The sequence below is a fragment of the Melanotaenia boesemani genome, chromosome 9, assembly GCF_017639745.1.
Source record: "Melanotaenia boesemani isolate fMelBoe1 chromosome 9, fMelBoe1.pri, whole genome shotgun sequence".
Taxonomy (NCBI): domain Eukaryota; kingdom Metazoa; phylum Chordata; class Actinopteri; order Atheriniformes; family Melanotaeniidae; genus Melanotaenia; species Melanotaenia boesemani.
The window spans coordinates 32,468,941-32,495,516 of NC_055690.1; the positions used below are offsets into that span (position 1 = coordinate 32,468,941).

At 39.6% G+C, this 26,576-nt stretch overlaps 1 protein-coding gene across 2 annotated transcripts in view; it reads right to left on the minus strand.

The window, feature by feature from the left end:
• Nucleotides 1–343: 343 nt before the first annotated feature.
• caln1 (calneuron 1) overlaps nt 344–26,576 on the minus strand; it is a 72,502-nt gene continuing 46,269 nt past the window's right edge. For both annotated transcript variants that reach the window (XM_041995761.1, XM_041995760.1), the window contains exons 5-6: nt 12,266–12,422; nt 344–1,533 (exon numbers count right to left, since the gene is read on the minus strand). In XM_041995761.1, coding sequence (XP_041851695.1) covers nt 1,406–1,533; nt 12,266–12,422 — 285 coding nt within the window. In that variant the 3' untranslated portion in view covers nt 344–1,405. The remainder of the gene's footprint in view (nt 1,534–12,265; nt 12,423–26,576) is intronic.

The window sequence follows — 26,576 nt, forward strand, 5'->3', positions numbered from 1 at the left end:
CGCTAATCAACTTATTCATGACGCCATTAGGTCAGATTTTCAGTCATCTCAGTTCCACCTGTTTTTCCTCTAATCTCTGTGCTCACATACAGTAGCTGTAATTTAATGCTTTCATTTTTTTTATATCTCTGTGTATTTTTACTTAGGGACAGAAATCAGAACCAGGCTTAGTTACCATAAAAAAAACGTCATGGGTATGACCGACATACAGTTTGTGTTCTACACCACCATCACCTTAAAAATGGAAAAAACGGAAATGATTTGATTTTGGAATTGTTTGAAGTGAATCGTAGCTTTATGAATTTTAAGAGTCTGCAAATTTTTAAACCCGCAGTGATGTGTTAGGGTTCGGTACTGGTCCCTTCATGCATCAGGTTAAACTCTGCCATGAGGCCAAGATGCATTTCAGCCCCAGAACAGACTGCACTGAGATTAGAAAATGCAACTCCAGTTTCCTCAGCTGGAAAACATCTCACCTATTTGCTGTATCCATTATCTTTGCTTTTACCACTGACACATTAGGACACAGCTGAATGCAACCGCTTCACACCGTCTCTCTGGGGGTTACCTGCAATCATTTTGAGAAATGAGGGAAATCACAAACAGAGGCAGAAGTTCATCAGACGGACAAAATTTACATCACATAACCCCTGGGATGCACTGGACACTGCTGACGGATAAAGTATGATACACAGAGAGCACTGGAGGGTGGTTTATTTCCACCAGGAGGAAATAATCATGAAAATCTTGAAGAAAACACAATCTGATTTCTTACTGTCCGAACTGCCTGGCTTGTAAGGCTAATGAGGTGATGCCAGCACCTCAAACCAGCCCACAGACACAGATGTAGTAGGAGCGCACCACGAGAGCTCCAGGAGCTGTGGTCTGATGCACACTGATCCTTCTGCTTCAGTGGCGGTGAGCTCTGCCAACAACCTTTCAGGACCTATAATAAGAGGGCTGTTGTTTTGTCCTTCTCAGTCTCTTCTGGGACCCAGACCGAAACTCCTGGTGGCTGACAGATAAGCAGACTCACATTTCGCCTGCTGGAAAAGCCGGCAGCTCTCAATTCCTGCACTTAGTTTTTAATTCTATCTTTTCTTTTTATTGCATCAGGGAAACAGACAACAGTGGATTGTATGGATGTCAGCCCTTGAGAGTTTGTGTTGGAGTAAAGGGGAGGAGTCCTGCATGACTCCTTATGCTGGCTTCATGGGTTTATTGGACGTCGGTTGGAGACGTGCTTCTCGTTTGAAAAAAATCTAAGTGCAACCTTAAAAATAGATTTAGGTGATGATTATTTCTGTGTAATTCCTTGTGGTTCTTTTTCTATCAACAGGGACATGTCCTCACCCACCGGCATGCACATGCAGGCTGGTTTGTTTCCAGCTCCCAGTGGGCATGGCTACTCCATGCCATTCCTCAGCATCTGATTGGCTGCAATGAGCATGACGCTGATGATGAATGCCATGGCGAAAGCACAGATGAGGCTCTTCCTCACGCACGTCTGCCGGTTCTTCTTTGAGGGGTGAACTAAAAGAGAAATAAGAGATGAACAAACAGAGAGATGAATAACAGAAATAAGTAAACAGTCCCCAGACATCTCTGTCTGCACCCAGATGACAAATATAACGAAGATGCAGGGACACACTGATGCCAAGCTGCAAAACGTCTGCACAATATCTTTAAATTCATGTACAGGCAAATAGTACTTGACAGTGAAACTTTCCACTACAGCCGGGATCAAAGGAAATCCGTTGGAGGTGTGAGCTCACATTTGTGTTGCCGGGTAGAAAAAACAGCTCTGCTCTGGATCTCATCTGAATGATCAGTGGGTTACCGGGAAATCATCAGCAGTGAGGGACACAAAGGTTAGTGTCACATATCAGCAGACTCACTTCTCAGCAACAGCCAAAATATATAGAAGCCCAATTAGTCTGGCAGCTGCACGGAAACCTTGCACGGAGAATTTAGTCTATGGTGATCAGATCATGTAAAATTCCTGCCTTAGAAAATAAATAAATACATGCTTCTTTTAATTAGTTTTTAGACATTTTTTACATTTTTTTTTATATCTGCACACAAACCCAGCAGAACATTTACACCAGAGAATTATTAACCACATTTTCATGGTCAGGCAAATGATCCAGGTCCAGGTGTGAGGAAGGTCCAAATTCAATCTGTAGTCATCAGTGCTCCACAGATGGGATCTGAAAGACGTTCCAGAGCCTGGAACATTTAGACATGTGGCTCGCTTCATGCTCCAAGCATGTCTGCAGGGCAGGAGCTGGTAAATGATGAGCTACAGCCAATGAGAGTCCAACAGACATGAGAAGAGGAAACTTTAAACAAGGAAAATAACAGCCATACAAAAACCATGATGGACTGCATGGTGAAGAAAGTAAACCCCAGCTCAGTAAACTCAGCAGAATTTTCTTGAAACTTGATGAGAGCACCAGTAAAGATGACCATTAAAACCATGCATTCCAGACTCTTTTGACGACAAAGTGACATTTATTATGTACATTTCTGGAGATGTCACTATCCAGCAGCATCCTGAGGCTGAGGACCAGTTTCACAACTTTTCCTTCCAGGATGCTGCGTGACGTTGCAGCCGAGTTTCACTTTACACACAGTGTCACACGCTAGCAAGCAGATGTAAACACACTGGCTGTTATGAACACTCACCATAGCTGATTAACCAAAGAAAGGCAAGAAGACATTATTGGAGGAAGAGAGGAAAAAAGAAAGCGGAAAGGGACAGAGCAAGAGATAAGACAAGAGTCAAGATAAGACCGGCTGGAGAGATCTCAGAGCTGAATTAGCCGTCGATTGGGGGCGACTCACTGAGAAAATCTGCAAAAGTTCTGCAGTGGGTCAAAATAATAAGACTCTAGGGAGAAAAGCAGCAAAAAGTAACTGACTGCTAAAGGTTCGAGCTTTTTCTAGTCAAACTGTGACACTTTGCATGCTGGTCCAGTGCAGGTACTTCACTTTCTGCCATGAGGCTGAGTTGCAATGGTTAATTCTTCTGAAATTCTCTCTTCAGTTAAGTTCCAGGTCTGTTGCGGCTCCTCTGAATTCTTCATGTTTCACTGCTGTGATGTTGCTGCTTTTTTGAGGGAGACTTGTGGTCTGGGCTTTTCAACATTAGGCCACATGAGGCTGAATTCATCAGGCCTGTACAGACATTTATTCACCAAACAGACAGAGAGAAGCAGAGGCAACAAGAATGTGAAGCAACTTCAAGCAGACAGAACTTCACCCTGCTCTCCATCATAGCTGTTGTACTACTCTAATGGGTTTTGCCCTCTCATGTCCCCTCGCCTCATTTATTTTATTCTCATTGGCTGTAGCTCCTCGCTGACAGCTCACTCAGCAACTCTCCCACCCCCACCGTCTTCAATCATTATCCTATATTTGTTCAGAATTGGGGACATAGCCACAAGCCTCACAAATTACATCTGTGAAACATTAACACTTCATGACTGCTAACTCCAACTGAGCACCTTAGACCTGGGCAACAACATGAAATAAGACAGTGAGAACCTGACTTTTCTGAAGGCAACACTGAGGCAGGAAAGACCTCCAAACAAGCAGCAGCAGAGGGAGGCAGCATTAAAAGTCAGGTAAAGCATCTCCTGAGAGGAAATGCAGAATTTGGTGGATTTGAGACTTCCACCAGACACCGAATGTAAGGAACTTGCACCTACATGTTAACCCTTTAGGCCACAGAGTTCTTAATATTTCTATGTATACTCTCAGTTAGTAACAAATGCCATCATGGAATGCAATGAGTCTTTGTGGTAACTCCAGGCTACAGTGTGGAGAGAAAAACTAACACTTGACTACAGGAAACCTCTAACCGAACAAGGCTCAGGGAAGGCAGCCATCTGCTTCTGCCAGTCAGACATTTAACATTAGATTAGCATGAATTAAGAGGAAGAAATGAGATGGCAGGATTCCTAAAAAACTTGGATTTACATCAGAATAACCCAGATATATCAGATGAAAGTTTAGGGCCTGTTTAATCATTCTTACGAGTATAGGAGGTTTCTTCTTCACGAAGTAGTGATGAGAAGTCTGGCATTTTTTTATTATTATTATTATTATTAAAGAAGCAGCTATTTTAGCTCCCCCCAGAGGAACTGGCTCTTTTGGCTCTCAAATGGCCGAGAGCTTCTATTTTAGCCTAAGTTACAAGTTATGCATGGTTTGTGTGTTGGTAAGCTATTTTTTATGTAAAGTTTCCATAAAATCCTTATCTTTAGGCATTTCTTGTTAAAAGAAAAAATGTTTATCACACATTTAAATGAACAACTGAACAGAACCACAACAAACAAATTGAATAAACAAAATAAAGTTTTATTTATTTATTTTTTTATCCCAGAAAGAAATGTTATGTTGTAGTAGTTTTTCTTAATAGCACCTAATTTATCCGCTTTTTTCCAACACACTTGCAATTTCAATCCGTTCTCCTCTTTATGCTACTCTGTGTGCCTGGTCCGTAAAACTACACCACCTCCCTTCTTTCACATAATGGCATGGTCCTATTCTTTCCTTGCTTCTGATTGGTGGCATTGTGCCCTTTAAAAATAAACTCCCACCCTTCTGAAGATTTGGCTTTCCCCAACTGGTGTCAGCTCTTCTTGTTCACTACAAAGAATCAGGTTGCTCCCGAACACCATATCATGAAGTCAAGCTGGGCGTGGCTTTATTCATAAAAATTTAAAAAACATTTTTTAAGACATGATGACCGCATCATTTCAGACCTATTCTAAGGCAAAGTCTGAGAAACATTTCAGTAAAGCGAGAAGATTCTGCTCTTTAAACAGAATTTAGACACCTGGCAGTAAAATCTACATCAGCAAATAATATTTGTTTGGCATAATGTCCTCTACATGAAGCATGCAGGCATCCGCCTCAACAGATCAGCTTCTTTCTTTCATTTCTGGTTCAGCCGGCCTCTGGCTCTGCTTGTTTAGCTGCTCTCCTTCCTCACAGCCAGCTGATGGACGTCAAGCAGCCCAGAGGATTTTACCAGCTCGAGGTAATTAGAGTAGCTCAGCCAGTGACCCACAGCCACTCGGCTCCTACTCAGCCTATTTTTAACTCTTAATTCAATTCAGGAGGTACCAAAAATGCTTCTTAACTGCTCTTCTAAAGATAATGTGGAAGAGAAAGACCAACATTTTTCTTCCTAATGATGCTCAGGCTGCTTCATTCAGTGGTTAAGTATCATTTTGGCCTCAATTTCTGTATATAAGGATAAACCTTTAACTAATATTACTCAAAAGCTCTGTGCAAGATGGGTCTTTATGTATTTATACACATAATTACTATAATTACAATCAAAGTAGTCTATAAAGAAACCACTTTAAGGAAGCTGATAATGACCAACCTCATCTGTCTCAATTTCTCTCAGCGATGAAAATGAGTCCTCATAGAAACCAGAATACCTGTTTTTCTTTCTTTCTTTCATGTGACTCCAACCAGTCGTCTTCAGATCAAAACCTCTTCAATGATCTCAAAACTGCAAGTCAAATCCATTCAAGCCTCAGTGTGTAAGGTAAAAACGTTAATGCTGCCATTTGGCTTTTCATCCTGCTCTACTTCATCCCTTCCAGTCAAATTCGCCTCATTCTGGATTCTTCCAGCACGTCTGTGGTTCAGTAGTCGTCTCAGCTGCTACTTTTAAAGCCAGTCACTCTGATCCTCATTCTTTAAATCTTTCTTCTGTTATTCTCCCTTCAGGCCGACTTTCATACAACGACTTTCCAACCCACTTTAATCTCCTTCTGATGCCTGAAGAACCTGATCAGAAAGTATCTGCCGTCACCGAACTCTGAGGAGTTTAGACTCCGGGGGGGTCATACCCGAACTCCTTCCTTCAACCTCACCACTCCACCATGAAGGTCCATCAGAGCATTATCCACAAACAAAATGAGTAATTATAAATGAATAAATTTAGTTTTATTCATTCATTTCAACTTGTTTTGTTTGTTGTCGTTCATCTGCATCATCTGCATACGTGTGAAGTTTATTTGTATCTACATATTAAAAACAGCATTGGGTCTTTAATGGCTCATTCAATTGATTAATTTAAAGAGAGAAGAGACTTTCTCCTGCAACTCTTCCAAACAGCCTTTTTCTGACTGATGAACGTTAACATGCTAACTGAGACCTGGAGAGTCTGAGAAGTGGCTCACGGGGTCTGATCTGGGCTGAACTTGCTGGGACTTCCACTGCTGGGAAGACTGGCGTCGGTCTTTAAACTTTTGTGAATCTTTCTCTCTGTAGAACGTCAGTGACCTTATAACTCGACTGCAGTAAGTACTTCTCTAAGATCATTGCTGATGTATTGCTTCCTTGGCATTTTCTAAACACACCTGAACTGACAAAGTTCAGCTGTCACAGAGGTGATCTCACTGATGATGATGATGATGATTAGTTAATAAAGTGCATTGATCAGCAGCACCTGGCTGCTACTGACCCTCTTAATGCCTATAAGCATTACCAGTGGACTTTTTGATAAATAAACAATGACATGGTATAAAATATCACCAGTTGTAACTGATGTTGTATTTATGGTGAGGATCAGATGATTTTTTATGTCCTTTTTGTCCTGCAGAGGACTGTATATCAGTTAGTGGCGCGTTAATATTCCTTTGTCAGCTTTACCTTCCTGCTCTCACATTTTGTCATTACCTCCATGGCTTCCCTCTAGCAACTATTTCTTGATGACAGTGCAAAGAAAAAGCTTTGATTTATTTTTATAGCCTTCATTTACTGAACTCTATTTCACTCAGAAGTTTAGTGACTATTTAAAATTTTCAATATTTATTCATAAATGTTAACTGAGTCACAAATAAAACAAATTAAGATTTAACAAATGAGAAAAGAACATCTTACTCCAGCATTTATTTACAGAAAAAAATTATTCAGAGTGGAAGATGCATCACATCACTGATGCTGGGCACTGAATCGGATTATATCTGGACCTCTTCGGGTTGGGGTCCAATAAACTGGTAGATCAGCACATGATCTCACAAGACTCCTCACAAGAGTTAGAAAGTCCTGCACTCCTCACTAGAGAACCAAAAATAAGTCCTGCTGACTTCTCATTAAACACTTCAACCATAAAAAATGCTTCTCATTTACACCAAAGATTCCTACCATCAGCCTGCTGCCTCGTCCATGTTCTCCACAGCAAGCTGCAGACAGGCAGCAGGGGTTGGTTTGCTGAGTAGTTCTGATAGTAAATGGTGAAATTTAACTCCAACCAACACAAGAGAAGTTGTTAATTGCTGAAAAGCAACTCAGTTCGTGTATTTTTACTGACTTCTTGAGGTGATCGCGCTGGTCGACCACTGACACGCTTCCACGCCTCCGTTTGTTCACCAGCAGAGTTTAAACTCTCATCAGCATCATGTTTTCTGAGATTCTCCCTTTATGGCCGAAGACACCTCATCACACTTTGATTTGTTTTTTTGTAATAAGAAAATGCAATAATTCAAATAATTAAACTGGGATTTAATCCTGTCACGCCTGGTGTTGCAAATTTGTGTAAACCATTTCTTACCTTTGTTTATTTTATGTCTTTTTATCCAGCTAATTTATTTTATTGATTTATTTTCTTGTTATTAACTCATATGTATGTATAATTCTAATATTATTAATTTATTATTTATCCTTATTTATTATTAAATTATACTGTATTAGATTCTGTTTTTTTCTTTTTGTCCTTTATTTCTAGATTTTTTTGTTTTTGTTTTTGTTTTGTTCTTCTATAATAGTATATAAAATATAGTGTTAAGGGGTTAAAGAGTTAAAATCCTTAAAAAGGGGGGAAAAGTAGGTGATTTATGAAAAAGAAGAGAGCAGAAACCAGTAATAATGTGGTGATTTATTTGTGCGTAAACACTTTTGGCCATGAAGGTCATTCGAGGTTGGACAATACATCAACAGACTATAAAAGATTAAGGAGAAAAAAAGACAATGGATTTAAAAAAGTTTCAAAAGTAGGTTTTGCAAAAATGAATGCTACTAGCCTTAACACAGCCAAAATGATCTCCAAATAAAAAAAATGTTGAGGAAAAAATGTACAGAAATGAGAGGAGAGAAGACAACAGCTACATTTATTTCTAATTTTCTAGTTTAAAGATGTCTGTAGAAATGTGATGATTTTGTTTTATTTATTACCTTAGAAAGTTCTGCAACTTTAAAGCACTGTAGTTTCTCATTTGCAGTTGTTCAGGCTTGTGGTTTTTGATCTCATCACTCTATCATTTGTGTGAGATTGTCCTCGGCTGGAGATGAGCCTTTTCATGACAAGAATTTTAAAGAAATTCTTCTGTTAAGCTGCAGTTTGCTCTGATGTTTCCAATGAAGAGAGCATCAGCTGCTGGGAGGAGCGTTGTGGTCCAGATATTGGCTCACTTTAACTTGTTGTCACCTTAAAAACATCCCTTTATTAGGGACACTTAATCTTTTATTCACAGAATGTAAATGTGAAAAAGTGAAATGTTTTTTGTGCAGGTAAAGTTTAAGTATGAATGAAACTTCAAGCCAACATGACTTTTGTAGTAATTTCTCAGTCAACTGGCCTTTTTTGCTTCCAAGTAAGAACTCAACTTTGGTGCCTGAAACCGTGCATCACAAGGTAATTTCACATCCTTCTTTAAAAGGAAAGTCATTAAAAAACATGAACTTGTGTCTTCCAGAGGGGGTTTCTATGCTTACAACAGCAACAATTGAAAATTTGATATTCAGCAACAAATGGTGCAGACTCACAGCATGGGGATTAAATACATACAGTATGTGCTTTAATGTATACACCTGTACGGGAGCTGTGGCATTCACGGATCAGAGGTGAGTTTTATGCCTCTCATTGGCTCCCAGGCATTTCCCTGGACAGATGCTGCTCCAGCATGTCTCTGCGCTTCACTCTGTTGGTGCAGTTTGTTCAGCAATGAATCAGAGCCTGGTGGGCTTCTATGGATCAGTGGTTACATTCTTTATGCTGCTGTTTTTCAGTGCCACACCATATTGATTGGAGAATGAGGTGAAGCCAGAGGGAAATCAAGTGCCTTTTATGCTCCTTCATATATCAGCAAGCTGATGTAATAGGTGCTAGAGTAACATGATGAATTGTATTTAGTATGAACCACACTGTGACACAGTGTATTGATTGGTCCATGACTGAGCACATTTTGGTATCCCATATTGGTAGCAGCTGGAACCTCAGGACTTTGGGAACAATGGATTGCTCTGTGTGATTCCGCTGTGGTTATCCATCATCATGAACTGAGTAGGAACATCATACTGTCATCACTATGTATGAGTTTTAAGAACTTGATAAAGTGTTGGGGAAATTTGTGTCCATCCTCAGTAACACCAATAAATTCCTTCAGGTACAGGATCGATTCAGGAGAAGGGCGTGTTTGGGAAAACAGACATCAAAGGCTGTTTTAGCTCTGAGCATCAAAGATACACGAGTATAAATGAAAAATGGATGCAGTCATTTTTAAGCTGCTTTCAGAGCTCACAATATCCTGTAATGCATCTGTTAGATTCATGGATTGGAGGTGATTTCCATGCTTCCACATGCCTAAGCATTTCCCTGCGAGAAACATGCTGCTGCTCCAGCATGTTTCTGCTGCTCTGAATGAATTTATATGCACTATGTTAAAAACGTTAGCCATTCATTCTTGTAAGTATGACATACCAAGGCCAAAAGTGGGCAGAAAGGCACTTCTCATTAGCAGTTTTGTTCTTTGAATTAACCCTCTAAGCACCAAAGTCTCAAAATTTCGACATGCACCAGGTTTTGTCTCCTTAAAAAGAGCTTAAACCTATTACCACTTTCCACTGCTAGATGGCAGACATGTGAATTGGCCGTCAACAATTGGCTGCCACCATCAGTGATTGGTCCTGGTTTTGTGATAAATTGGCATATGAAAAAAAATCTGTAAATTTGCCAGATTTAGTCAAACGGCTAGTTTTTGTCTGTTATCCCTGACCAAGTCTTACAAGGAATAATCACATCATGACAAAAGATATTATGGCAACGAGATGGGGACTTGAGTCCGAATGTAAAATCTTTGTACGTATCCAAGTCCTTGAAAAAAAGTAAAGTAATTCTGGTGCACTAGCTCAGGGATCACTAACTGTGGACCTGCGGTGCCACTGTCCTGCAGATTTTACACATTTGCCTGCTGCAATTCATTTGATTCAAATTATTAATAGGTCATTAAGAGGCTTGTGCAGGACTTGAAAACAAGCTGTCATTTGGATCAGGTGTGTGGCAGCAGGGAAACGTCTAAGTACTGCAGGATAGGTGGTGATCCTGCAATAAAAGTGTTTGAACTGCAGCTCATAGCATTTAATTTTATTCTGTGGGTCTAGATAGATTTTGGCTTACATTAAAAACTTTTGGATAATTTATGTTAAGAACATATTTACTAAGCTGAAGAAATTTCCATGTTTATCTACAGGTTTTCCGAATTCAGTAGAGCAAAGAAATCTTCAAGACGAGAGGGGCAGAGCATTTGTCAGTTTAAGCTACAGATCAGTGCTGTTACTAAATGCTGGTAGTTAAAGGGAGAGTACACGTTTTACTTGGATATTATAATGCATCTTCTAAGCGGACCAGACAGCAGGCATCACATGGCAGATTTCTTATTACAATGAAAAGTGACTTGGACTTGCAAAAAGGGACTTGTGAACATCTCAGGAAAACATATCACTTTCATGAAAGAAAAAGCTCCAACCTGCACCATGACAAGAAACTCTGGCCTTTTATCTGAACCTCAAGCATCGGTGTAGTGGTCAAACAAATGCTTATTAACATTCGGGAGTGACCTCACATATGTGATCAACCTCCTGTGCTGCATATGGATCTCTGTTTACCACGGCACTGTCAAGTCACTTTCCACAAACATCCATCGTCTATACTTACTTATTAGAGACAGGGTACACCAGGACAGAATCAACACAGAGAGACAAGCACCTACTCAGCCCAAGGGAAAATTTAGAAACACCAGTCAACCTGAAATGGATGTTTTTGGACTGCAGCCGTCACAGGCGTGGAACTACGTAGGAACAGTATACCTACCCATGTTCAACAAGTCCTGGGATGTCCCATCTATTTTCCATTGCACAAACACATGAGAGATCAGTTCTCTCTGTGCTTTATCTGCCACACAGTATTGATGCTGTAAGTCCTGCCTTGTAACTCATTTCAGCTGATATTATTGGTTCTGCGCTATCATTTCTTCTTAACATGACTGGCTGTCTGCTCTGTCATTCCCTCTAGTGGTCTAGCTGCAAGAGAGAGTGGAACTAATAGTGATTGTGTCTTCAGTCTCAAATTCGGGAGCAAAGACAGAAGGACATCAGAAGTTAATTTTTCTGGCTGAACTGGGTAGTAAAAAAAACACAAACAAAACAAAAAACAAAACAAAAAAACAAACAAAAAACAAACCTTAATGTCAAAAGAACATTTTGGATGATCAAATTGGGCTTGTTTAGATTTTCTACATGATATTGCAAATAAACAAATATCATAAGTGCAACAAACTAAGCTAAAATAATAAAAAGAACCTCCTCATTCCAGGGGCCTCTCTTGGGAACTTTCATGCCTCAATCAATGTGAAAATCAAACCTATGTCCTTGAAGCTGGAGCAATGAAAGCGTCCATGGACAAGGAGAACATGCAAACTCCACAGACTCCTGTGAAGCGTTAACTACCACCACATTGCTGCACAGCCCTCATTTTTGTACATAAAATAAAATGCCTTTAAGCTTGTTTTGCTGCTTACATTTTCTGCCTGTTAAAATCCAGAGCAGAAAGCTCCAAAGGCTGACTCGTTTCAAAACATCTCGCAGTGGTTTGAATTATAATGAGCTTAAAAGAAATAATGACATTTGCTTAATGGTGAGAAGGAGAACGTCCTAGAATACCCTCTGCTGCTCTGATATCCATAAATCTTGGATAGCTGGTTGTGCAGAAGGAAGTCTTGCATATTTCATCCATGCCGCTGCTGAACAGCTGACCAGCTGACACCAGTCCCCACGAACGCCACAAATCAATAAATCAGCATGTGTGCTGGGACTTTGTTGGCCATAGATCTTGAAGAAACGACTCAAATTCTTCTGGACAGCACGGACTACTTTCTCTGTCCCTACTGCAGAGTACACGTCTGCAGCACACACATGTGCTTAAGTGCCTATGTGTGAAGCTAGCTCAGGGATTTTCACTCACCGCCCTCAAACTCTGTCTGACAGTTTCCGGAGTTCTCCTTCAGGCTCTCTTCCTCGTTGATGATGATGTTTTCAATGTCCTTCATGGTCAGGTGGTCGCGGAAGGCGTAGAACAGGATGTGTTTCAGCTCCTCCAGGGTGATCCTCTGCATGTCGAACTGCGGGAGGAGAGAGATGAGAAAAAGAGTCAAAGAGGAGAACATTTACCTCTCACGCAAATGATCTCTGTTTACTTCTGCTGCATCTCTGACAGGGAGGTACAACACAAGCTGCCAAACACAACAATATCTCTGCATTTCTTTTTCTTGTTGCTGTCAATACCAAGGAAAGCAAAGGAAAAACGTCAGAAGTGTAAATTTTCACACATATCCCAGAAGATGTTATTGGTGTTGATTTAATGGATTCACTTTGATCAAAGTGATGCACAAAGTTGACACATTGAATTAAGAGTGAAAGAGTGATGAAGTAGAACAAAATCCATCCAGCAGAGGGTAAAGACACAGACTTCAAAACTCAGGGCAGTAATTCACAAAAAGTCATTTAATTTCCTCGACATGGAGACGCTAAAAAGATGCAATACACTTAAGCTAAAAGCTTAAAGGAAGGATGCGAACAAATGAAGTCCCGAAGAAGATGAAACAACCCAAAACCTCAGTTTCTTTCACAGCAGGTATTACCTTTTCTGCTTTTTGGGGGGAAATCACAGTCCAACAGCAGCTAAAAAAAAGTAAGGGTTCAAAAACAGTAAAGCTAGAAAAACAAACAAAATAACTTGTGAACATGTGGATGTATTATATAAAGGAAAGGGCAAATGTTGCAGCAATTGTGTGGAAAACTGTGAGGAAAACAATTATCCCTTAATCTAATAATATTAAGCAAAGCGATGAAACTGATTAAAAGGGGATACAAACAGACACAATAACGAGATAATAATATTGTTCAAATCTACACACCATAAAGACAAAGCCAATAAAGCACAAAGAAAAACAACTACATAAAAAAAGGAATAAAAATATCCACTGAGCTAAAAATATTAATCAACTAAAACTGATCAGAAGGTGATAAAGCAAAGACACGATTGATAATAACATGATTAAAATCTATACTTTATTGAGAGAAACCCAGATATAGACAAATATAGCTTTGCTGTCTAATTTAAACTGGTGGCCAGTTACATACTCAAAGTTTAATAAAGATATTGTTAAACATAAAATAAAAAAAATAGTAAAACATAAGTACAACATAGTAAAACATAAAAATAAACTATTCTAAAAAATTTAAAACAAAAAAAAGTTCTTTAACTTTAATGATCATTTAGATTGCCTTTTTAATTGTGTATGTGTGTGTTTTTGGTGTACTGGGAGCAGTGGTTGTCCAGGATGGAAGGACCTGCATCAGCCTCCTTCACACACCCGGGGTGAAGCGATTTGTCGGTGAAGGAGCTCTGCACGCTGGAGAGGGTGGGAGCTGTTCTCCAACATGGATGACAGCTTGGTCATCATCTTCCTCTCTCCCACCACCTTTACTCAGTCCAAAGAACATCCCAGTACATCAGTATCATCACCAGGGTTTTGATGAAAATGATGAACATTGCATGCCTTTCCTTCCAAATCACCAGATAATATCTTATGGTGGAGACACGAGTTTCTCCATCTCATGAATCTGTATGAAGGAAACCTTATTACTCAGTGAACGAGGTGACATCGTCAGAGCAGACATAACTGCTTGCTGGAAGGGGAGGAGATCTGAGACATCTCCAACAAATTGGACTGACCTTCAATGTTTCAACCTGGCCTTGACGACAGAGTAAAATCCCGCATCTGTGACATCAAATCAAATCTCTCCACATGGCTGCAGTGAAAATAAAAACGATGACAGGGCAGGATAAAACAAACCTGCACCGGGCAAAGCTGCGGCTTCTAGAAGAATCACCGATGGATGCGAATCATTTCGGGTTCTAGCAGCACTGAATGAAACGTTTATTCTAGTCCTCTATAGGTACAAATTTAAGGTGTATGTACTTTATTCTTTTCATGTCACTTTAACTTCTGCACCACCTAAAATTATTCTATGTTTACAGAATATTTGCTTTCAAACTGTAACATGACCACATTTTGTTTTAACCCAAACAACGTGTTGAACAATGATGATAAGGATGCAAAACATTATTGCTTTATATTTTGAACAAATAGACAATTTCGACCTTTACATGTTTTCTTTGAAAAAAAAAAACAACTTTACAATTTGTCTGTCAGCTTTGGCTAACAATTGGTAAAATAAGCAAATTTCTGCACAAAATATACAGTAGTTGATCAATTTATTAAATTAACAACACTTTTACGAGCCATTTAGAGAACTTTTGAATAAGTTTCCCATTATTTTCTGTTGATTAATGCAGAAAATGATCAGCAGGATAATAAATAAAAATGGTAATTTGTAGATCACTGAATTATCAAAAATGATCATCAGCTTAATTTAGAAAAGAATAAAAAGTTGTAAAACTCCACTTTAGCACAGCAGTATGTCAGTTTGTAAATCACAAACTACAGTGTGTTTGTTCCTCAGCGATGATTGATGTTCATTCAGAGAGTGAAGGAAAACATTCAGTGGACTTTGTTTCAAGCCCAGTTGGTGGTGTCTACATATAAAGCAAAAGTATTTGCTGTTCTTCTGTCTATACAAACGTGAAGAATAGACTGAAGTACTTGGATCTCGCTGATGGCAATGATTACAATAATTTAGATAAAATAGACAATAAGTTCATCATAAAATGACTAAAAGGAATGGCCAGAGGAAATTGTAATAATATATTAAATCAAACAAAAGTATGCATGCTGTGGAGTGAACAAAAGTTTGTAAGTAAACATTTCAAGGTGTGGACTAATGTGGCGAAATTACACATTTTCTTATAAGACTTTGTAGACAGCAGACATTTCATCACGAGAATTCCACATTCAAAAAACAAAACTCAATCTCTTCATTGACTTTACAAGATGTTTCTGACTGTAAACAACTCTTCTATGTTACAGCTTATCACAAATGATATACTGTACAACATAATTTTATCTCTGTCTCAGAAACAGATCAGACAGCAGGACTCTGTTTATTTCTCTCTCGTCTTCCACTGGAGGAAAGAGGAAGAAGGAAATGGAAACCAGCCCTTAACAGAACGATGGAGTTGGAGTGATCTTAAAGCATCTGCCACTTAGAGTTACAGCCAACTCCTGCTACTTCTCCCCGAGGGAGCCAGGTCGGCGGCCTAATTGTGTTTACCGAGCCTTTATGCAAGCTTGCTGCCTTCTAATGATGGCATCGCTGGCGGACATCGAGAGACTGGCAGAACTTCATTTGCCAGGGAGAAGAAGAAAGAGCCAGAGGATGGCTTCATTCACTGAACCCTTCAGGGCAGACAAGAAAAAGCCACTTTATTTTCAGCTTCCATATTCCACAGGCTTGCTCAGCCTACATTCACCTTCAAGCAGAGAGTGACCTTTACAGAGAGTGTGGTGAAAGAAGGGAGAGCCGAAGAGAATGACACACCTGGACCTGACTCTAACAGAAAAGATCTCAGGACACCCAGTGATGCATGACCTACAGTTTACACCGAACTCCATGCAGGAAACCTTTGGTTTTCTTTGTCATATTCTTCTCTTAAGTTCAGTCTGAAGTGCAGTCATAAGCTTCGGGCAAAATGCTCTTAATGGAGACTTTGGAGAAGTTGAAAATGTCACATGCTGTTAAGACCTGCTGTGGTTGAAGCTCAGAAAGAGCTTCACATTGAAATGAATCTGAATTCTTTCAGAGGTACCAGACTTGAAAACTAATCATATTTTACAGATATACTGCAATATACACACAGAGCCCCTGTACAGGGTATGCTTATGATGAAGATGTTATGCTTTGAGTAGCATTAAAGCAGTGATTTCCAACCTATTTTCCCTAAGGACCCTCTTCATAGAACTACTAAAAAACTATGGACCCATAAGTTAATTACTAACATAGCCTCATAATTATATATTTTTTCTTTCAAAATAAGGATGAATCATCTGCACTGTGGCATTTCTCAGACATGTCTCATTCATGAAATGGTGCATAATGGTTTTTTTTACTGGCTCCCAAACACGGGTTCCATGTGAATAAAACACCAACACAGTAAAAACTTGCCTCTGTGTGGGCATGGCCTTCATTTAAATCACACTGCTCTAAACAGTCAAAACCTCAGCGAACCCTGGTGCTCTTTGGGGAACCCTAGGTTGGGAACCACTGCAATAAACTATCAGAAATGTGATATTACAGAATGATTACCTTCATAGAAAGAACAGTGGGGCTCTTTACTGCCCTAAAATGTTACCGTCTCATGTTTCTACCTACTTGTCGCTATTTGTTGGATGTGGACAACCATTCTTCTTGTGAGACTGGTCGGGAGGCTGATTTTCACATCCTGGCAGCAGCACTGTCCTTGAATTAAACCATGAAGTGTTTTGATTTTTCTTCAGGCTGCAAAGGGGATTTAGGGTTTCAGATAATGGAGGGGAGTCACCCTGAAGAGAAAGCTCTGATCATCTCTACAGTCGTAAATGAGGTGCACTCACACACACACACATATATACACACACACACACACACACACACACACGCACACGCACATGCAAACACACACAGGTACCGTGAAGGTGCCAAGAGCCTGCATCCATCCATCTGTTGAGTTCAGCCTGTTGCAGTATGGCAAAATTACACCATCCATATAAAGAGAATGTCTGCACACAGAAGAATTAAATGGATTTGCTGATCTAAACTTAAAGTATTTATAGAGGAAAATATTAATACATTAGACACAATCTACAGCCAGTCTACCTCAGAGAGACAGAAGATTTAAATATAGAACATTTAATCTATCATACTCGTCTCCTTAAATACTACTTTTAAAACCCATCACATTAGTGACAATAAATCTATAAATGAGGTTATTTTAATCATTTTTTTTGGCTAACAAACAAAGAGAAATTCTTCTTTATTATTAGAATGAGCTCAGTCTTATAAAATATTTCTACATGAACTAAAACAGGGTTTACACCCTGACTGAAGGTTCTGACGTTAATTATCAGACTCCTCGTCAGCTGTATGAGGGAGAGGTAGTATCTCTCAGTCCCTCTGAATAGGTAGGTAGGTAGGTAGGTAGGTAGGTAGGTAGATAGGTAGATAGGTAGATAGATAGATAGATAGATAGATAGATAGATAGATAGATAGATAGATAGATAGATAGATAGATAGATAGATAGATACTTTATTGATCCCGAGGGAAATTCAAGCATCCAGTAGCATATGGTTAGTACTGGACATCAGGGGTTAGTCTCTGAACCTGCAGCATCCAGAGGTTGAGAAACCAACTTTTCTACATCTTGGTGCATCACACAGCTGCATTTTGCTCAACAGCACTGTGTCACACACTAGCAACTGCATGTCAACACAGTGGCTATTTTGAACCATGGCTGATTGAGCAAAAAAAAAACAAAAAAAAACCCCAAAAAAACAAACAAACAAACAAAAATAAACCAAAAAGGACATTACCAGAGGAAAAGAAAAAGAGAGAAAACTATCAAAGCTGTTATTTAACCAATTTCTGCTGGTAAGTTTAATTGATTTTTATATATTTTATAGTGTTTTATAACAAACATGTTTCAAAACTCCCCTTTGCTGTCCTGGATCAACATGTAGGTTTTTTCTGCTGTGTTACATGCCCAGCATCATCACTGACCTGGGCTTTTTTCAACAGCCTTTCTACTCGGGTTGAAGGCCTAAAGCCTTCAGGAGAAATTTATACTTCCTTTACTCCTGCATCACCCAGTCATCGAAGAGTAGAAGATTCATTTACAGTAAATGAAAACATAATGTGCATTATGGGGGTACAAACAGAGGAAGAAAAATGGATCACTGTTCATATTGGGTCAGTGTTGCAAGTGGAAAAAAAAAAACATTGGCTACATGTTAAAAATGAGCTATAGTTAGTTTCTTTTTGACCAAAACTTTATAAAGAAAGAGCAGTGTGAGGTCTGCAACCCCTGAACTCAAATGGATATATCAGTCTTGTGTATATAGGGAAAAAGATATGAATAAGACAAACTGAAATATTTTTAAGCCTCGTTCAGATACAAATATAAAAGTTCAAGTTTATTTATATAGCACATTTACTGCAACCCCAGTTGCCCAAAGTGCTGAACAATAAAACAACTTCAGCATAAAACACTACACAGGAAAACAATAAAAATCTGTAAAAATCAAAGACTGGAATAAAGTGTAAAAGCAAACAAATGTCAAGCTCAACTATGTTCCAAAGCCAGTGTAAAGAAGTGGGTCTTGAGCAAGGACTAGAAACAGACTGGGCAGCTCTAATGTGAAATGGCAAATTGTTCCACAACTTTGGAGCAGCAACCGAAAAAGCTCTGTCACCCCTGGATTCGGGCCTAGAAGAACGGACCTTCAGAAGGAGCTGTAAGACCTCAGAGCCCTGGCTGGAGCATGGTGGTGCAGCAGCTCTGACAAATACAAGGAAGCCAAGCTGTTTAAGGTTTTAAAAACAAGTAATGAAAGGGTAATCTTTTACTCATATAAACATTCACACATCAGGGACTTCACACTCTGTCAACCCATCTGAGAAATCTGTTTAAACATCAGAAAGCAATATTATTCCTTCACTTGCTTAACATTCACTTTTAATTTGCTGCAAGCACAATGACGTAAGGCAAGTTTCAGCAGCGGTTAAAAATGACAGAGGACTTAAAGCCAGGAAATAAAGTAAAGACAGGGAACTGGGTAAGACTACTAAACAAGGCATCGATAGACAATTACTGTTAGTATAATTAATCAAGAAGAAATGATTCCCATTAACCCCTGGAACGGAGCAGGCTAAAGGGGCTGGCTGAGGGTCACTGCCCTCATTGACAGGATTCACTTAATCTATAGACACTTTCTCCTGTAATTCACTTTCGTTCCTGAGAATGAGGCGAGGGAAGGTGGATGGGTGAGTTAAGGACAGAAAAAGCTAGAAATCTGAGGGGAGATTGATAGTAGAAAACTGAATAAATTCTAAGCAGTTTTATTTAAAAGTTAAGTGTTGAAACCCGAAAATATTCAGCTACGTTATTGTTAATCAGACTATTACAAAAGTCTGGAACTAAGTGATTCCTCATTTTAATAAAACTCATTCTCAGTGTGACCATAAACAAATTTAAAGTATTTAACACAGGCTCAGTCATCTACATTACAATCAACAATTTCTGATCATATTTGGTCCGTAACTTTTTAGCCTTGGACATCTTTGGAGCCATGGGAGGAGAGACATAAAGGCATGTTACTCTTTGCATCTATGCAAACAGATGCAGGAGACCTTTTTATGCCTGCAGAACTATGCAAACATGAAGACTAACACTTCTTTTTCTGCTTGTACAGTTCTGTCAGTCTTTATTCTAAGAGAACAATACACACCACACTGAGATATGCCAAAGTTGTATTTCATCGGATGTCTGTTAAACTGTTATTTTGGACAAGTTTTGTAATGCACAGAGAAATGGGAAGAAATTATGTGTCCAGATTAGTGTATTTCTGTTAAGTTTCTGGACAATGCCTAAAGCTATAATAATGACGTAAGCAAGGTGCCTTTATCTGTAACTGAATGAGTCATAGGTCAGTCTTGAGAGGCTTAAAAAAAAAAAAAATCCAGTCCTCTGAAAATGGTCAGAGACAAGCACTTGACTGAAGATGAGTGAAAAAGCAGCCAATTTTTAAAGAAAACTGAAGACTTTTGCTGTTTGGAAGCAAAAACTACAGAAATGAAGGGTTGGATCAAGACTTTTGCACAGCAGAAGTGTCAAATCGGATCTTTCAGTATGTCAAAGAATACATCAGGGATTTTAGGCCTGCATGTGAAAGCAAAGGGTGCTGCTGATCCATCTATTATTCTGAATTCAGTTTTAAAAAGACTAACCTCCAATCTTCTTAGGAATGGCTCACAAACTATTGAATTAAATGATGAAAGATGACCTCAATAAAACATCCACATTTACTTCTCGTCCTTTCAGACTGCAGCCCTGATGGAGGTTTGAGGTGAAGCTTCAAGGAAAAAACACCAAGCAGCTCTATGAAACAACGAACAATGAAAATTGGGCTTTTCATTGCTTTCAGTTGTCAAAGGATTTTCTGCATTTGTCTGAATAACATTCTACGCTGTGATGTATTCAGAGGCACTTATTTTGATTGGCAGACACATCATTAAAATTCTGGCCACTCAATAACACAAATGCTCCTCTGGTGTGCGTGGGTGTGTGCGTCTTAAGTGAAGGGACTGTGCAGAAAATGCAGTAATGTGTTGCTGACACTTCTCAGAGCTGGAGTGTGGATAAGAAAGCTCTGTGATGAGGTGAATCACCGAGGTAGCCAAGCTGACTCACATGCAATTAAAGCTATCGAGCATAAGGAGGAATGGTCTGGATGAGGAAAAGGAGAGAAACTGTCAGGAAAATCATGTTCCTCCATTTCCTGCAGAAGGGGGAATGCACAATGCAGGACGAATATGATGCAGAGAAGCAGGAAAAAGTCAAAGTCAAAGTCAGAAGGTCTGAGATTTCACTTTAGAGGCCTGAGGGTTGCGATGCTGCTTCTCTATGAACAGCAAAACTTCAAACAGCACCTCACATGCTTTCTCAGTGCACAAACTAATTGGTGCAGTAACTGTATAGCTCAACACTTTCACCCCTGCCCGATTTAACAGCCACACATTTATTTAAACTTTGAGTCTGAACTTGGCTCACTGCATTACTCTTGTCTGTTTATCCCCATATACATGGCTTCCTTTAAGAAGGTGATTCCTGCACCAAGCTGTCACTCTCCATTCAGTTGCAACACAAATTGAGGTATCCTGGGTAAGGTAAGAGGCTAGGTGCTATTTTCAGATGCACTGCGTGTACTGCTTCTTAATGAAATGCCAGATGCCAACAATTTACCTGGAGTATTTAAAGCCAGCATGCTGCTTAACATGTGCATATGTTTTATGACCACTAGCTTCCTTTTCCTAAACAAAAGCGCGCACAATGAAGGAGAACCAGCTTTTTCTCTGTATGACTTGCCTTTTATTTGAATGTGTGTGTGCAGGCTCCACTAGGAGCATAAGGTATATCCTGCTTCCCAACTGGCCTGTCAGATGTTTATCTATCCTGTTGCCTCCTTTAGTGATAATGCAACCAGGTTAATGGCAATCTCTTCTTCCTCAAGTCTATAACTTAAAAATATTTATTTTCTTTTGTGACATTTGTATTCAGTTTGCAAGTGTTTGCAAAAAACTCTCAGTGAACAGCGGGCATTCAGATTGGTGAGAAGACAGTTGTTTTACTGCAATTACAGGAGCTCCTACAGTCAGCAGACACATGTAGAGAAGTCGACAGACATGTTGAACAGCCAAACTTGCTTAGGACAGTCTTTATATACTCCCTCACCATCTGGAAACTGTCATCTCTCAGCCCCTGGTGCAGGACCCCTAGAGTGAGGTTTTACGTTGACGGACCACAGCAGGAGGGTAATAAGGTTCTTTAATGTTCTTTCACTCTCAAAGACACATTAAAGTTACACAGAGTCTTGTAAAAACAGTTCTGGTCACGTCATCTGGTCACTGACTAGCTCTGTCCCTTACAAAGAGTCACAATATCATTAATACAATCAACACAAGATTTTTCCATCACGAAGCCATTCCATAAAGTAATTCCATGCACAGAAATGCACACTTTTAGGTGTACTGCCAACACAAGTATGTTTTATTTGATTATTTAATTATTAATTTTATTAATGTTTTCCCCTCTTAATTCATTTCCTTCTCTCTCTAGGAGTTTTTGTTTGCTACCGGATTTGTGCTTTTAACTTTATTAATTGTTTGCTTGTATGATCACGGCCTGCATGATGTATTATCCTTATTGCTGTCTTTTGTAACATGCATTCATGCATGTAACATGCGCTCGGTTACAAAGACGTGCACACGGAGCCTGACGACGCAGCACAAGAAAAAGGAAAAAAATTACATTTTTTTTTGCCGCTGTCGCATGGCACTACAACCAACCAGGGAGGGGCTTCATTGACTGACCAATGAGCTGACAGCAGACTAGACAGTGCAGTCTGCAAACAATTTCAACATGGTGGAACAGATCATTTTAGCTGTGTCTAACTTTCCCAGACTTTACAATACTTCAAGCAAAGATTATAGAGATGTAAATAAAAAGGCAGCCGGATGGCGCCAGGGTGAATTTGTCCAAAAGTAGGATTTATCTGGATCATTCTTGAGGTCCGCCAATCATCGGCGTCGCCAGACGCCATTTACTGGGGCACGTGCCCCAGTATAAATGAGCCCCGGTATAAATGCTGCAATTAATTTTCAACAATAAATATTTATCATACATTAATTCAGATAATTCAGATGGGAAAAGATATATATTTCAACTCAAACGCAAGAGTGTTAACTCCAAATAGAGGATCCAGCTCAGGGGCGGATTCTGTCTCTGCATGTCACTGTGCACGAGCAGCAGGTGAACCACACACACACACACGTGTGTCAGGTGAGCAATGGCTCTAATGTTCAAAGCCTCAGGGACCCCCTGTGCTCTTTGGGGGACCTCCTTGGGGGGGTCCCGGATCCCAGGTTGGGTCCCGGACCCCAGGTTGGGAACCACTGATCTATTGTATTGAAAGCTTTCTTTAAGTCTATGAATCCTCCCACTGCATACTTATATTAATAGAACTGGCAATCTCCTCTTCTTACTCCATGAAGGCATTTAATGCTGATCTTTCTGTCCTAAAGCCATGCTGACGGTCCCTGAGCAAATTGTGTCTCTTCTTGCCATTCTATAAATTCTCAGGAAAACAACAATAATTCTACATATATAAAGTGCAGCTTTCAATGTTACCCTTGAAAACTTCAGTCAGGAATGGAGAAACAGTAAAATGTAGCGTTTATTGAAGAATATGTGATAGAGGATTTAAAACATGAATATTTGTCTTGTTTACAATCTCCTTGCTGGAGCTGGACATCAGGTTAATGCAATTTATGAAAAAGGGCAGGAGGTCTTTTCAGTGCCTACCTAACCAAACTGCTGTTGAATGATTGATAAGTAATGGATGTTTTTGAAATATTATAAGTAAATATATATTTATATATCATAACACATCATGCTTTTTTTTTAATATAACACAAAAAGCATAATTTTTTTCTTTGAAGTTATTTGTAGTATGTTTCCAAATGGGAGAGAAAACTTGTTAAATTGAGCAATATTGAAACCTTGTCAGCCCAGTGCGTCAATATGCTATAAAGGCCAAAACATGTTCTGTTGGTCATGCATGTGTGTTGCATGTGTGTTGCATGTGGTTGCGGAAAATGAGGTGTGAGCAAAGACTGCTGCTCTGTCAAGGAATTAAAATCTCATCTAAGGTGAGTTTTGCATCTTTAGATAAAGTTTTGTCTTAAACAAACCTTTGCAGGTTTGTGCCATGTAAGTCCTTCAGCTTCAAAGACATGATCTAAAAACAGGGAAGCAAGCCCACCTGTACTAACATTTCCCTTTATCATTGGTGTGTTTGAATTTTAATGGAAATTATCTTTAATCAAAAATACATACATAAAAAAAGAAACTCAGGATTAGAATTAGCTGTCAAAATTTTACATTGGAAACGAAACTTGTTTAATTATTTTAAACAAGATTAATAAGAAACAATAGTAAATAACACTGCATCTATACCCTGGGGTAAACTAAAGTTCACATAAAACGTTATTTGGAGGACATCTGGATGTGTCCTGTGGTGAGAGTGAAGGCCACAGAGGAAAAGCTTTTGGTCATAAACCAAAATGATGCTCATCCTCAGCATCACAGCGATATAAGACATGGTGAGATTGAGACAAATGGAGTCATTTTTATCTCGATAATCCTCCATAATTCACCTCCCAACCTCTGTGCTGCGATCTGAAGAGGAGCACATAAGAGGGATGGTATTCAGAGTAGACCAGACTGTTTGAAGGATGCTGATTATAGAGGGAGAGGGAGGACATGCATGTTTGAGCACATTTGTCTTGGATGCTCTGACGTCACATCTCCACCTTCATTGCTAGTCAAGGCCATGCCTGGCAAAAGGAATAAAATTTTTCTCCCTCTCTGCCATGTCAGCAGGCCCATTAACACCCTCAGGTGTGTTTGCATCCTGCACGACTGCCTTGAGTCCATCAAACACCAAACTGCTTGTTAAAGAAGTATGGGCTCTCCTCTCCTGCAGGGAGCAGGAATTTTGACAGTCAGCAGCTCCGGAGATGACATTTTATTTCAACTTCAACAATTTTGCATGAAAGTTTGGGAAATCTGGCATTAGGTATCCACTGGTGAATCTATGAGGGTGAAAAAGTTTTATATCAGCTAAAGTAACTCAAGATATCTGAAATGCTCCAAATTCTATTAGACATGCTGTGTGTGTAAACCAAAAACATAATTTTGTATTTGCAATGACAAAAAAAAGTTATTGCACATGTTCTCTGACATGATCTGAACCATTCAGACCTGGTTTAGTGACAACTTTAATCTAAAAAGCCCTCTTTATCATACTGTTCACACTTTTACATAATCAGACTGAGACAACACCAAATACAGGACAAGTTATTAAGACATTGACATTTTTATGTTATCAGTGACATTAGCCTCTGTTTTAATAAATAACTTGAGATGAAGGAATTACAATTACATGATTCTACTTAAATGTAGCATGAACTTTTAAAATTTTTCTTATATTCCACTCAAAAGTTGAATATCCCTATTTTTTGTCACCACATTTCCAGTTCAAGATCTTTATTGTCATTATGTAAGCATAACGAAATTTTGAGGAATCTCAGCTCAAACACATACAAATGAGACAGAACAGGCACACATAAATAAGTAAAAATAAAGATATAAAATATATTAAACATTTAAGAACTACTCTATATTTACAGAAAATGAGAGAATTCAGCAGACAGTTTAGGCCCATTTATGCTCGCTTACGTGTGGAAATAGCGGTGTCTGTTTTAAACATCATGAGTCGCCGTTCTCCACTAATGGGCAGTGCTAAGTTCAGAGTTCACTCGCACAAGCCAACATCAGTTTCAGGCACCATTTGGCAGCGGTAATGCAATGCTATAAAGTTGTTTCCAACCGCCCAACACGCCCTAAACATTTGCATATAGTCTTTCTTCAAAAGCTTGAGCAATTTCTACAGTTATGCTCGTTTTCATTCTTCTTCTGGTTTTTTGTTCCCTTCTTCTTCTTCTCTGGTTTGTTTCTTTCTCTGGTTGCATTTCAGCTTTTCTGCTCAGGATTGCCCTCGTGATTTCTGGTGGCATTGCTTCATATTCTGCATCAAATGATGAATATCTAAACTCCCTGAAATCGAACCAAATTACATGAATAACTGACGCAGAAGACTGACAAAGCTGTCTGTCCATCTGCATATCCGTTTTCTGCATCGAGCATAAATGGGCCTTTACAGGGTGAATCGAGGTGTGTGGTTGTGGAGGGTTGGGTGCATGTATCCGAGTACTGTTGGGGCGTTGGGGTGGGGTGTAAGTGTTGAACTGCAGGGGGGATATTGCTTTCATAACTCTGGGGAAGAAGGTGTTTCTGAGTTTTTTTGTGGTGGTTTTAACGTTCCTGTACCTTTTCCTGAGCGTTGCCTGGGTGGCTGGGGTTGGCTACAATGTGTCTGGCCCTCTTCTGGACTTGGGCGGTGTAGATGGAGTCCAGATCTGGTAGACGGTGGCCCACAATCCCCTGAGCTAGGCTAAGGTCCTCTTGTTCTGTGCTGTGCAGCTGCCAAACCACACCATCCCACTAAGCCACAGGATGCTCTCAATGGTGGCTCTGTGGAAGTTAACGAGCAGCTGAGAAGAGAATCCCGTCCGCTTCAACTTCCTGAGAATGAAGAACTGTTGTTGGGCTTCTTCGCCAGGTGTGTAGTGTTCACCGTCTATGAGAGGTCAGAGGAAATGTGGATGCCCAGGAACTTAATACTGTCCACACATTACACTGCCTCTCCGTGTATGCAGAGAGGGGTGTGTTCAGTCTTCCTGGATCTCCTGTAATCTACAATGACCTCCATTGTTTATTGATGATAAGAACCAGGTTGTTCTTGGAACACCATTTTGTGAAAATCTGGACCTCTTCTCTGTAGTGGGTCACATCACTGCTGAATACGAGACCCACCACAGTGGTATCGTCCACAAATTTCACAACCATGTTGGTGGGGTTGATGGCAGAACAGTCCTG